Source organism: Fukomys damarensis, unplaced genomic scaffold (genome assembly GCF_012274545.1).
Source record: "Fukomys damarensis isolate Sample0158 unplaced genomic scaffold, DMR_v1.0_HiC HiC_scaffold_35, whole genome shotgun sequence".
NCBI lineage: Eukaryota > Metazoa > Chordata > Mammalia > Rodentia > Bathyergidae > Fukomys > Fukomys damarensis.
The window spans coordinates 2092678-2104170 of record NW_022900947.1 but is presented as its reverse complement, the minus strand read 5'-3'; the positions used below and the strand labels follow the sequence as shown (position 1 = coordinate 2104170).

At 63.0% G+C, this 11493-nt stretch overlaps 1 protein-coding gene across 1 annotated transcript; it reads right to left on the bottom strand.

The window, feature by feature from the left end:
* Positions 1-5952: 5952 nt before the first annotated feature.
* On the bottom strand, positions 5953-11427 carry Hgfac (HGF activator). The gene is made up of 14 exons (XM_010641768.3): positions 10850-11427; positions 10325-10505; positions 10084-10180; positions 9911-9990; positions 9288-9410; positions 9036-9167; positions 8843-8953; positions 8579-8753; positions 8418-8503; positions 7877-8132; positions 7249-7388; positions 7029-7169; positions 6810-6958; positions 5953-6216 (listed from the first exon to the last, which is right to left on the bottom strand). The coding sequence occupies exons 1-14, from the start codon at positions 11315-11317 to the stop codon at positions 6034-6036; spliced, it is 2322 nt and encodes a 773-aa protein (XP_010640070.1). The 5' UTR covers positions 11318-11427; the 3' UTR covers positions 5953-6033.
* Between the last annotated feature and the right edge of the window lie 66 nt (positions 11428-11493).

The following is an 11493-nucleotide window of genomic DNA, read 5'->3' as shown; positions in this document are numbered from 1 at the left end:
GTCTCCTGAAGGTGGCGGGGGCAGCTCCCCACCCCTGGCCTCCGCCCCCACTGTCCCTCCTGGCAGCCCCCGAGGCGGCCACCTGACTCCACCTGAGTGCCACAGTCGGACCACCCAGACCTGGGGGGGGCCGGCCTTCTCCACATGCAAAGAAGCCGCTACCAAGGGGGGAGCGACGCTGACACGCGTGGGGACAATTTTCCAGTCTCTGCTCAACCTCCCTGGCTTCTCCCTCTGGTGCCTGCCCCTCCCCCGTGCCCCGGGTCAGTGTGACCACAGGCAGCCCTGGCCCAGGACTGCCCCGGTGGCCAGGCCTCCTCCACTGCCCGGAGGCCACCACTCCCAGACAGGGGCAGCACCAGAGTGCACTGATGACCTGCCTGTCCCCGACTCCTGCTCCACTTACCTGGATTCTGCCCTGCGGACTTTGGTGTACATGGCACAGGACGGGGACCCATGTACCACCTGGTGCCCCAGGTCTCCATGCCTGGTCTCCCTCAGGCCCCGACCGGGAGTCCGCCTTGCTCAAGGCTGGTGCCCACTCGTCTAGCACAATGGCACTGAGATGCTGTTGCCCCCTGCCAAAGCCCCAGCAGAGCCAGCTCTGGGCGGCCCCTCTGAGCTCCAGATCTCCTGTCCCTCACCTTGTAGCCCTGTCCAGTGCCCCAGAGGAGCTCAAGTGCTTTTGGGAGCCTGACAGGTCTACACTACAGATGCCTCCCATCTGAAGACTAGGACCCAGGACCTCAGAACCCCTGAGCTGGGGACAGCGGTGGAGGTGGGGCAGTGTGCACCCAGGACAGACAGTTCCTGGACAGGTGCCACCTCTGAGCCCGTCAGAGGCAGTGGTTAGGGCCAGCCGCACCCTACCAGGAGCATGCACTCGAGGCCCCCTTCCACCCTGCAGACCCCTCTGGGCTCCATCTGCCCCACACAGAGGAGAAGTGGAGGCTCAGAGAGGCATAGACTCAGGGCCAGGGCCAATCCCCTTGCTCACACCGGAGCAGCCAGTCAATTCTGATGCTGTCCCGGTGGGAGCAGGAGAACAGTGGGCACAGGAAGATGCCCTTGTGTCCCCTGCCATCCATGCCTGACAGTTGCTGCCTCAGAGGCCCACGACAGCCACTGGGAGTGGGTGGCCTAGGGGCTGTCGCCATGGACACACCCACCGCCCCGAGCGCCTGGCACTCGCTGGTCCCCCCAGGGAGGGGCAGGGCCCTGTGCATTCCCAGGCTTCGGCCACGCCCGGCACTGCACCTGCTCCCGCACTGGTCCGGAAATGGGGACGTGGTAGAGACAGGCGGCTCCCTCCCTGCTCCCTCTGGCCGGACAGCTCTGCAGCCACAGGGCTGAGGATGGCAGGCACAGCCACCTTCGAGGAAGCAAGCGGGCTGGTCCTGCGGCGACCCCGGACTGGCTCCTGCTCCACTCTGTGCCTCAGTTTCCCAGCATTACAGCCAGGATTCCTGGTTGTCAACAGCCACACACTCCATGCACAGAAGCAAGAACGAGCTGACAGGAAGGAGGCTGGGCCTCTCCAGGAACAGGGAAGGGACAGCGGGTCCGTGGGGCGGAGGGTAGCAGGAGGCGGTCACTGCTGGGCAGGGCACCTGCACGCTGCCTGCACCCACAGCACGGCCCTGTCCTGCACGCCAGCCCGGCCCCGCAGCTTGGGCAGGGCACCTGCACGCTGCCTGCACCCACAGCACGGCACTGTCCTGCACGCCAGCCCGGCCCCGCAGCCGCGGGATGCTGCCCCTGGCCACAGCTCCACAGGGACTTCCGCCAGATACCGCTCTCATGGTCATGCAGCTCTTCTCAGCTTCCTCCTCCAGCCCATTGTTACCTTGAGCTCCAAATGAGCTAATGCCACAGTCTCAAATATTCAGTTTTTTGGTCTCACTGTGGTCTCACTATAGAGTGCAAGTTGGCCTGGAACCACAGAGATCCCCCTGCCTCAGCCTCCCAAGTGCTGGGACTACAGGCGTGCACCAATACACCCAGCTGTGTTTCAAAATGACCAGTGTTGCACACCCAGGGAGGACCAGAGCTTGTGGGGCACCAGGTGGCTCAGTGAGCTGAGCAGAAAACCTGGCTGCCCGTGGCCATTCACTTTCCCAGTGCCCCGCGGTAAGGCAAGAGTGGTACACAGAAGGGAGGCCACCACCCGTGGGCCCGGCCAATGAATGCCCTGCACCCGCCCACCCAACCTTTCTACCAGCCACTGGGCAGGACAAGGGGTTGCAGCCCAGCAGCGCCCACAGAGCAACCATGACCTCCGAGAGGTGACAGAGGGGGCCTGAGTCAGGGCGTGGCCCAGTCTGACAGGACCGTGTCCCCTCAGAGGACACCACGTCCTCCTGTCACACAGCGAGGAGGGGCTTCCGGAGCAGAGGCAGGCGCCACATGGTGGTCACGCACACCAGCCGCCCGCACTGGGGCACAGCAGGCTTCTGTAGTCTTCCTGATGTTCCACTGTGTCGCCAGCACAGGGCGCTAGTGGGGGTGGAGCCTTGGGCGGGGCTAATGGGAGGTCCTTAGTCCTAGGGCAGGGCCTTTGAGGGGCAATGGGCCGTAGCCACCCCCACTCCTGTCTCTTTGCGGGACTGGGGATTGAACCCTGGGCCTTTGCATTGAGCTACATACCCAGCCCTTTTAATTTTTTATTTTGAGACAGGGTATGTAGAATTGTATGTTTAACAATGGCTCTTGTATACTAAGATATCCACTCGTGTGTTACAAAGATGACAACACGATTGTCATGCTAAAATGTTATGTCCTTGATTTAAAGCCTTTTTCTGTTAACTTTTTATAGGGTTTCAACCACTAGAACAACCATGACTGGCAATGATAACAGTCTCCTAACTATATTTTTATTCCAAAATGCTTAACATCCACAGAAATCTTTCTTATCGTCTGCTCAAAATGCTTAATATCCAGGCAGAATTATAACAGTTCACTACTTCTCTTACAACATTAATGTCGTTGCTCTACTCTTCTGGGTTCAACAACCTCAATGATAACAGTCTCCTAACTATATTTTTATTCCAAAATGCTTAACATCCACAGAAATCTTTCTTATCGTCTGCTCAAAATGCTTAATATCCAGGCAGAATTATAACAGTTCACTACTTCTCTTACAACATTAATGTCGTTGCTCTACTCTTCTGGGGGTTCAACAACCAAAGTTTAGAGACCGGAACTGGAGAGGTAACTGGGCTGAGAAGACCACCGATATTTTGGCCCTGGCCCTCCAAGTTGGCCAACAACAGCAATAGAAAGATCCAGAACAGGAAGGAACCTTCTCCAGGACTCCACATCTTTAGTGAGATACCCAGCCTCCCGAGGTGGGAGGTTGCTGGACACCAAAACAGTAAGATCCAACAAAAAAGTGTGCCAAAGGAACATCACCTGGAGGAAAAAATCTCCCATGCTTTTTATTTTAAAATTATGGAGAACTGCTCCCAAGAACAGGGTCTCACTAACTCACTAAACTACCCAGGCTGGGCTGGAGCTCGCCCTCCTGTTTCAGCCTCCCAGAGTTTTCCCTCTCTCCCTGCCCTCTCTCTTCCTGGCCATGCACTCCCTACCCCACTTCTGCCTAACCACAGGCCAAAAGCAAGCTGCCAACGGAGCACAAGCCGAGACCTCCCAAGCCATGAGCTGGAATAACCTTCTCACTCCGAGTTGGGTTGGTGGTGACTGAAAGGCCACCCAGGCACTCAGCAAAGCCAGACCAACGCCATCACCATGGGCAGATGCGTCCCCCAAGCATCCGGGCTCAGGGACTCATGTTAGTACCTCTGGAGACGGGGCTCCCGGGAGACCAGCTGTGGTCATGTGAGGGCTCCAGGTGGCATTGGTAGCTTTCAGCGGGGGAGAGACCTGGGTGGGCAGCTGCCCTAGGCTCTGTGGGAGCCCTGCACCAGTCTTAGGTGCAGCACAAAGCCTCAGCAGATGCCCAGAAGGGGCTGGCACCTTTGTGTGGGCCCCACCTGTGAGTTGAACAAATCTCTACTAACCACAGTCCTATCGCTAGGACGCAAGAGCTGAAACCCTCCGCTTAAAGGAGGGGAGGTGCAATTTAGGTCACAGGGTCAGCCGTCCAAGGCAGGGCATTGTGACAAAAGGACTGTGGTGGAGCGAGAGGCTTAGTTCACAGGGATGGGGAGCAGAGCAGGGGAACAGACAGGAAGGGACAGGGACTAAACCCACAGCCCAAGGCCACACCCCATGAGCACCCAGACACACCCAGGGGTGTGCTCCACTGGCCCCACTGGGCTCTTAATCCAGCCAAGTCGACAGATCACAACAGCCATAACTTCCATTTCTTATAAATTACCTGACCTCTGGTAATTTGTTATAATAACAGAAAATGAACTAAGGTGCCCATAAACGACATTATTCCAGTAAACGTGAAAAATTTCACAAATTCATAAAATAATAACTTCATCTAAGTAACTCAAGAAGAAGTAAAGTTCCCAATCAGTCCTAAGACCATTCACGTGAGTACCCAGGACCGTTCTGTAAAGAAGACACTAGCCTAGGGGACCCATCGGGGAGCTCAACACAACTTCTAAAAAGCTGCTCATTCCATGCTTGGCAGATGCTCCTCAGAACGCGATGACAGGAGGAAGTCCCCTGAGCGTGTGGTGTGAGCCTTGGCAGTGTTCAAATAAAAGAGATCACAGGCCAGACTGAAGCCGAAACACAAGATCCTAAACAAAAACAAACGAGCCTTGTCTGCCAGGCACCCAGTGGCCACGCAGCAGGGCCAGCCAGAGAAGCTGGCAGGAAAGGCGCTGCGGTTGGGAGCCAGGGACAGCCCCAGAGTCCCAGCTGGACTGGGACATCCCAGCTGGATGACCAAAGGGGCGGCGCCCCCTAGCGGCTGGGAGGGGCATTGCAGCCCCAGAGGGAGGGGTACCAGAGGGCACACACGGTGGGCACGGGGGACAGTCTGACCCTCTGCCCCAGGGGCCGGCCAGGCTGTGACCAGCATGTGGCAGGATGGGGGCTTCCCTGAGGGTCTCCCCCAGGCCCCCACACTGCAGCACTGGGGGTGTGGGAAGGGCCTGGCTTATGGGTGCAGCACTGCCCAGCCCAGCCTCTACCTGTGCCCGGCTCCCCTCTGCAGCCAGCTGTGGTACATGGACCCTGCTGCTGACAAGGGTGTCCAGGAAGGCTGTGGTCACCGCAGGCCTCCCAGCACCTCCCACACAGAGGACCGGGCTGCAGGAGCTGGGCCAGAGCAGCAACTCGGCACACGGGCAGAGGGGGCGTGGAGACACCCTGGTGGGCCAGAGGCAGGGTCTCTGGAGGGAGGGAGCCCCAGCATCTGGGCACTAGGGTCACTGAGCCAGTGCCTGGGAGGCAAGGCTGGGGGGCAGGGGCGTAGATGCCACAGAGATCAAAGCAGCTTGGGGTGCAGCACGAGCCACGCCACCAGCGTGGGCCCTGCAGAGGTGGCACCTGTCGGGGCTGCCCCCAGAACCACTGCGCCCTCCCTACCCTGCAGCTCCCACACTGGACACGCGGGGCTGCCTGCCCTGCCTGTGCTCCACATCCAGCCATTGTACACCAGGGACCCTCGGACAGATCCAGCTCCTCCCACGGTCACGGCCACCTCCTCAGTGCCCAGTGGGGCTCAGCACAGCCCCCCCAGTGCCGCCATAGTCCTGACACCCCATTCCAGCCCCTTTAGAATAGTCGTCCCAGGACAGGCTGCCCCCTTGGTGCTGAACAAACCGGGGTTCCCAGATGCCCATCTTCCTCCAGGTCTGACATTTCTCATGTGATTTGGCAGAGGGGCTGGACTGGCACAGCCCAGGGTGTGGACCCTGCACTCCCTGCCTGGGGGCACTAGGGGGCCTGGCCCCTGGCTTCTGCCTGATCCTCTGCAGGTCATCGTCTAACAAGGTCAGGCTGAGATGGCCTGGGAGGCAGCAGATGGCAGTGCAGCCAGGTTTGGAACCATCTTTATTGTCCTGGAGGCAGGCAGGGGTGAGAAGGCAAGGCACAGCTGCCCAGAGCCTAGGATGGGGGTACCGGCCGCTTGGCAGGTCGTATCCGGTCAGTGATCCAGTCCACGTAGTTGGCCACGCGGGTGTAGACACCCGGCTTATTGAGACGCCCGCAGCCATCGCCCCAGCTGATGATGCCGTACAGGTAGGCCACCCCATTCTTCTCGCAGGCCAGGGGCCCACCAGAGTCCCCCTGGGCAGAGACAAGGCTCAGGGCCACCCATGCCCAGCCCCAGTTGTACACTGAGCCTGGGGATAGGGGACTCATATAGCGACATCAAGTGCCCAGGGCCTTGACCCTACGCCCTGGCCTGCACCCTGCCTGCTCTCCCCCCACGACCACAGCACGTCCCTGGGCCAGCAGTGTGCCCCACAGGGGCCACAGGGCATGCTGCAGCCCAGCACTGGCTGTCCTACCCGACTTACTTCCTCGCCACCACAAAAGCCCTGCCTCTCTCAGTGCATGCCCCTCCTCCACACAGCCTCCGTGATGCCCCGGCCAGCAGGGCCCCACCCCGCCCACTCTGCCCCTCTGAGCTGTGCCTTGGAGGAGAGATTTGACCTCTCTGAGACTCAGATTCTCCTCTGTCGCCATGGGCTATGCAGCCTGGAACAGCTGAGCACTGGATGGACAGGAGTCCAGGCCCAGCTGTGGCCGGGGTGGGGCTGCCCCGGGCCCTGCCAGAGGCGGGACATGGGCTTTGTGTGTGTGGCCTTCCATCTGGGTACCTTGCTGGGGCGCTGGAGGACCCCCCCACACCCCTGGCACAGCAGGCCTGGCCCCACCTGGCAGGCATCGGACTTGCAGTCGAAGTAGCCGGCACAGAGCATGTTGGGGCTGACGTCCGCGCCGTACACCTCCGGGCTGCTGCACTTGTGGTCGGCCACGATGGGGACCAGTGCCTCGCGCAGGGAGCTGGCGTGGCCACTCGCCTCTGGGGACAGGGCGCTCTCAGGGCAGGGTCCAAGGACCGGGCACCTCTCCCCCGGGGCCACCCCACTCACGCTCGTCCACGTGGCCCCAGCCTGCGATCTGGCACTTGTGCCCTGCGGGGAAGGAGCTGCCAGGCTCAGGCAGGCAGATGGGCTGCACGAACTGGGAGCGCACAGCACAGCGGTCGCCCTTCTTCTTCAGCCGGATCAGGACTGGGGCGGGGTCGGGGGTCAGACTGGGTGGGTGCAGGCTGCGCCCGACTTCCTCCTCTCCCTCGGATCCCCCGCTCACCCAGGTCGTGGTCGCTGGGGTTGAACACGGAGTACAGCGGGTAGGGGACGTATCTCTCGATGGCGAACGTCTGCGTCACCTCCGTGGTGCGGTTGAAGAAGTGCTGGCCCAGCACCACCGAGACGCTGGCCCTGGGGGGGCTGCAGGCGGGCTGGCGGGAGCCCGGGCCCAGCCTCTCCTCCAGCCCCGGTCAGCCGTCCGTACCCCAGCTGTGGCCACCCCGCAAACAACCCCTCACTCTTGCGGGGCAGAGCCGGGCCCGTGGGCAGCCCCTCTGCCCCCATCTGTGCCTCAGTTTCCCTCTGCAGGGCAAGACCTGAGCCCAGCAGGGACGGATCCAGAGCAGGGCACTGAGAGTGTGGAGCAGCCCAGACCGTCCCCTCCTGGGTGGGGCGTGGGGCTGGGAGTGTGTCCGGCTGCCCACCCCGCCGGCCTGAGTCTCAGGGCTGCGGCCTCCGGGCAGGAGGTGGGGGACCCTCAATCCCTGCCGAATGGGCTGGCCTCAGTTTCCCCAGCTGTGCACAGATGGGGCGGGGGGCTCCCTTGCAGGCTGTCACCGAGCCCTGGCGCGGCCCACGCTGGGTGGAGGCTGGTGCTCCCTGGGGATGCTGGCGGGTCTCCCGCTCACCTGTGGAAGAAGCAGTGGGCAGCAGACAGCACCCAGCAGGTGTGGATGAGGCTCCCCGAGCAGAAGCCTCCCCCGATGTAGATGGCAGCCAGCCAGGGGTGGGAGCCGGGCAGTGAGGATGAGCCGCCGACGATGCGCGGCCGCAGGAAAGTCCTCTTCTTGTGCCTCCTGCCACAGGTTGGGCGTGGGGCTGGGGCCACCTCGGGCCGCGCAGCCAGGAACACGGAGGACGGCAGATGGACTCTGGCCGGGGATTCTGGGGGCACAGGTCACCAGGTCACTCCTGGCCCACAAAGGCCCAGTCTGCACCCACCGGCCTCTCCTGTGCCCGGCCCTTGCTGGCACACGGCCCCTTGGAGCCTCAGGCTCCAGTTCTGCAAGTGAAGAGCAGAACGCTAAGGCGCGGCCGTGGAGACCAGGGCTGCGCAGGGCTGCTGGGAGGCCTGTCGACAGCCCGGGCCCCTGGAGGCCACCTGCCCAGTCCAACTTAAGGCACCGCCAGTGCCCCCTCCGCCTGGCCCAGCCGTGCCCCAGGCCTTACCGCAGGCTGTCAGGTGGCAGTACTCCCAGGAGAGTGCGTGGTCCTTCACCACGTAGCACCAGGGCTTCTCATCCTCGTCTGGGTTCCTGGGGAGATGAGGAGCCATGGGCACAGCCGCAGGGATGGAGGGGCCCAGCCCCACATAGGCCGCGGGAGCTGACCGGCAGAAGGCGTGTGGTCCCAGGCCCAGCAGGGCAGCGGTGCCCACCGAGTCCACGTGCAGCTCCTGGTAGAGCAGGTCAGAGTTCCAAGCTAGGCAGCCCAGTCCTGAAGCCGCCGTGCTGGCCACACCGCGGTACTCAGTGCCGTTTCCCGTGAAGCAGCGCTCAGAAGGCACTGCAGGCGGCAGGACGGGGCCAGTGGTGAGGCCAAGCCCCGGGGCCTGCCTTCCCGCAGCCCAAAGGCCAGGCAGCCACGTGGCTCACCAATGTTGCAAAGCCGCCCAGCATAGCCCGGAGGGCAGGCGCAGATGCTGGTTCCGGTGCCCACGATGAGGTGGCAGGTGCCCCCGTTCAGGCACGGGCTGTTCAGGCATGCTGGGGAGGTTCAGCAGCTCTGCCGGGAGCCCAGGGTACCCCCCACTGCCCAGGCACCCCGAGCTGGCACGGCACTGCGTACCTGTGTGACGGGTGCCTTTGCACCGCACCTGGCCACCCACACAGTCACACTGCTCCACGCGGCCCTGGTGCACACGGGCCCAGCGGTCACCCGGCTCCAGGTGCTCGTGACGGGTCTCATCGAAGCACTTCGCTGGGGGTCACGCAGTGAGCCCTCACCCCTGCTCCCCGCAGCCCCCGGGCCCCTCCGCAACAGCAGCTCTCCCCGCCCACTGTCCTCCCCAGTGACCCTCAGGGTCCCCAGGCCCCTCACCAGTGCCACAGTCCCCGCCTGTGAAGGCTGGGGGGCAGGTGCAGAGGTACGATGTGGGGTCCTGGGAGCTGGAGCAGATGCCCCCATTAAGGCAGGGGGCAGAGGCACAGAGGTCCGGGGCAGCTGGGGACAGGAGAGGGCAGGAGTCCTCAGGGCTCAGCAGGAGCCACCACTGGGACCCCAAACTGCCACCCACCCGAGCTCCCTGAGTGCGCGTGCCCAGGGGAGGGACAGGCCCCTCCTTCCAGGGCTCCCACCCGGCACTCGGGCAGCTGTGCCCACATCCCTGCACTCGGTGTCCTAGAAAGCCAACAGCCACACTGCCAGGCAGCAGGATTCTCCTGTGTGCCCTGCAGCCACACCTGCCCTGTCCCAAACTGCCTCTGTGGCTACAGAGCTGGGCTGCACCACCAGAGGGTGCTGTGGCCCTGCCACTGGCTTGGCTACCACCAGGCTGGTGGAGGACAGGTCCCTCCAGAGCTGGCAGTGGGATGAACTTGGCCCTCTGCCACTCCAGGGGGACACTCACACCAGTCCAGCAGTCTCCCAGGGGCTCCACCCACTCAGCAGTGTGACCCTGACTCCCAGACCCTCCCTCTGCAGGCTGTCCCCACCTCACCTACCTGGGCCCTGCAGAGGCAGGGTGGTCTCCACACAGTAGCCCCAGGCCCTGTCCCGGTCATAGTTGTGAGTCGTTGCACACCTGGGGGCGATGCAGGGGTACGGGGTTCCTAGCCACAACCCACGGAACACGCCAGTTGCCCCGCCTACCTGCTGGGGTGGCCCCATGACCCACCACTTCCTGTGGGCGCTGCCCTCCAGGGTGCAGGTGTGTAGCATACGCCCACCGTAGCGGAACGGGAACCTGCAGGGCTGCCCAGCCTCTGTGAGCACTGTGGGCGGGAGGGGTGGCAGGTCGGGGTTCCCACTCACACCAGCCTGCCCGTCAGGCTCCCCATTCCCTGTGCACCCCACTTACCCCCATGCACCCCATGGCTGACCACCTGGTATGCACTTGACCCTGAGACCCTACGCACCCTGACCCCCGAGGCTGCTGTTGGAGGGGGCGAGCCTGGCTGGATTGGGGTGCTCCCCACTTTGGGGCCCCTCTTTCTCTGCAGCACTCCTTGTTGGGGTCGTGGGAGTCACCAAGGTCACAGGAATCAGGGGGCCTCCAGGGATGGCTGTAGCATTGGGTCCTGGGGCCTCCGTGTGGTTCTAGGACCGAGGGCCATGGTATCAGTCAGGACGGTAGCTGCACACTCAGGCCCCGGGCTCCCAGGGCCCTGCGTCTGGACATCCTGAGGCCTGGGGGGCGGGGGGCTGTCCTCTGCTGGTCCCTGGGTCAATTCTGGGGTGGTGGAAGTAGTTGAGGGCTCACGAGACCCCACCTCCTCTCCAAACATCGAGACCCACTGGGGCCCCTGGCATCCACACCCACAGCCCTAGGAGGGGCCCAACCAGGTCAGCCTGCACCCCCCTCACCTCCATGCCACCCTGTTCAGGCCCCACTCCCATCCCAGGAACCCACTGGGCACACTGAGCAGGTGGGGCAGTCTCACCTCGTCAGCCTGGGGCTGAGCCCTCCAGGGCAGCAGCAGGAGAAGCAACAGGAGTGGGCACAGCCCGGATGGGGGGCAGGGGTGTGGGACCCAGGCCCAGCTCCCCATGGCTCCTCCGAAGGGCTCACGGAGCAGCGAGAGGCGGGACAGCCAGGGGGTCAAGGCCACAAGGCAATGATTAACCCAGCAGCCCATCACACCAGTGCCCCTGCCACGCACCCTGCCTGCCAGGGCACAATGGATCTGACCATGCCCTGTCTCCACTGGGAGCCTCTTCCAGGCTGATGGGGACAGTGAGGGCCTGCACTCCCGCCCAGTGCTGTCCCTGCCTGGCCACAGGCCTGGTGTGTCTGTCATTCTGTCTCCGTGCAGAGTCAGCACCTGACCGTCCCGCCCCACAGCCAGCCGGGTATGTATGGTGAGGGCGCTTGTGCTCAGCCCCAGAATGGAACCCGCTGCTGCCTCCATGTCCCCATCCTAACTCAGGGGTCTGGACCCTGGCCGTCCTCTCCCTCCCCTGCCCACCCTTGGGCATCCATTGCTTAGCCTGGGTGACCTGAGGAGCACCCCCCACGCGGGGCTGGGGCACAGCTGTCAGCAGGCCCATGGGCATAATGGGGGAGATTCAGACCCCAGCGCGGCCT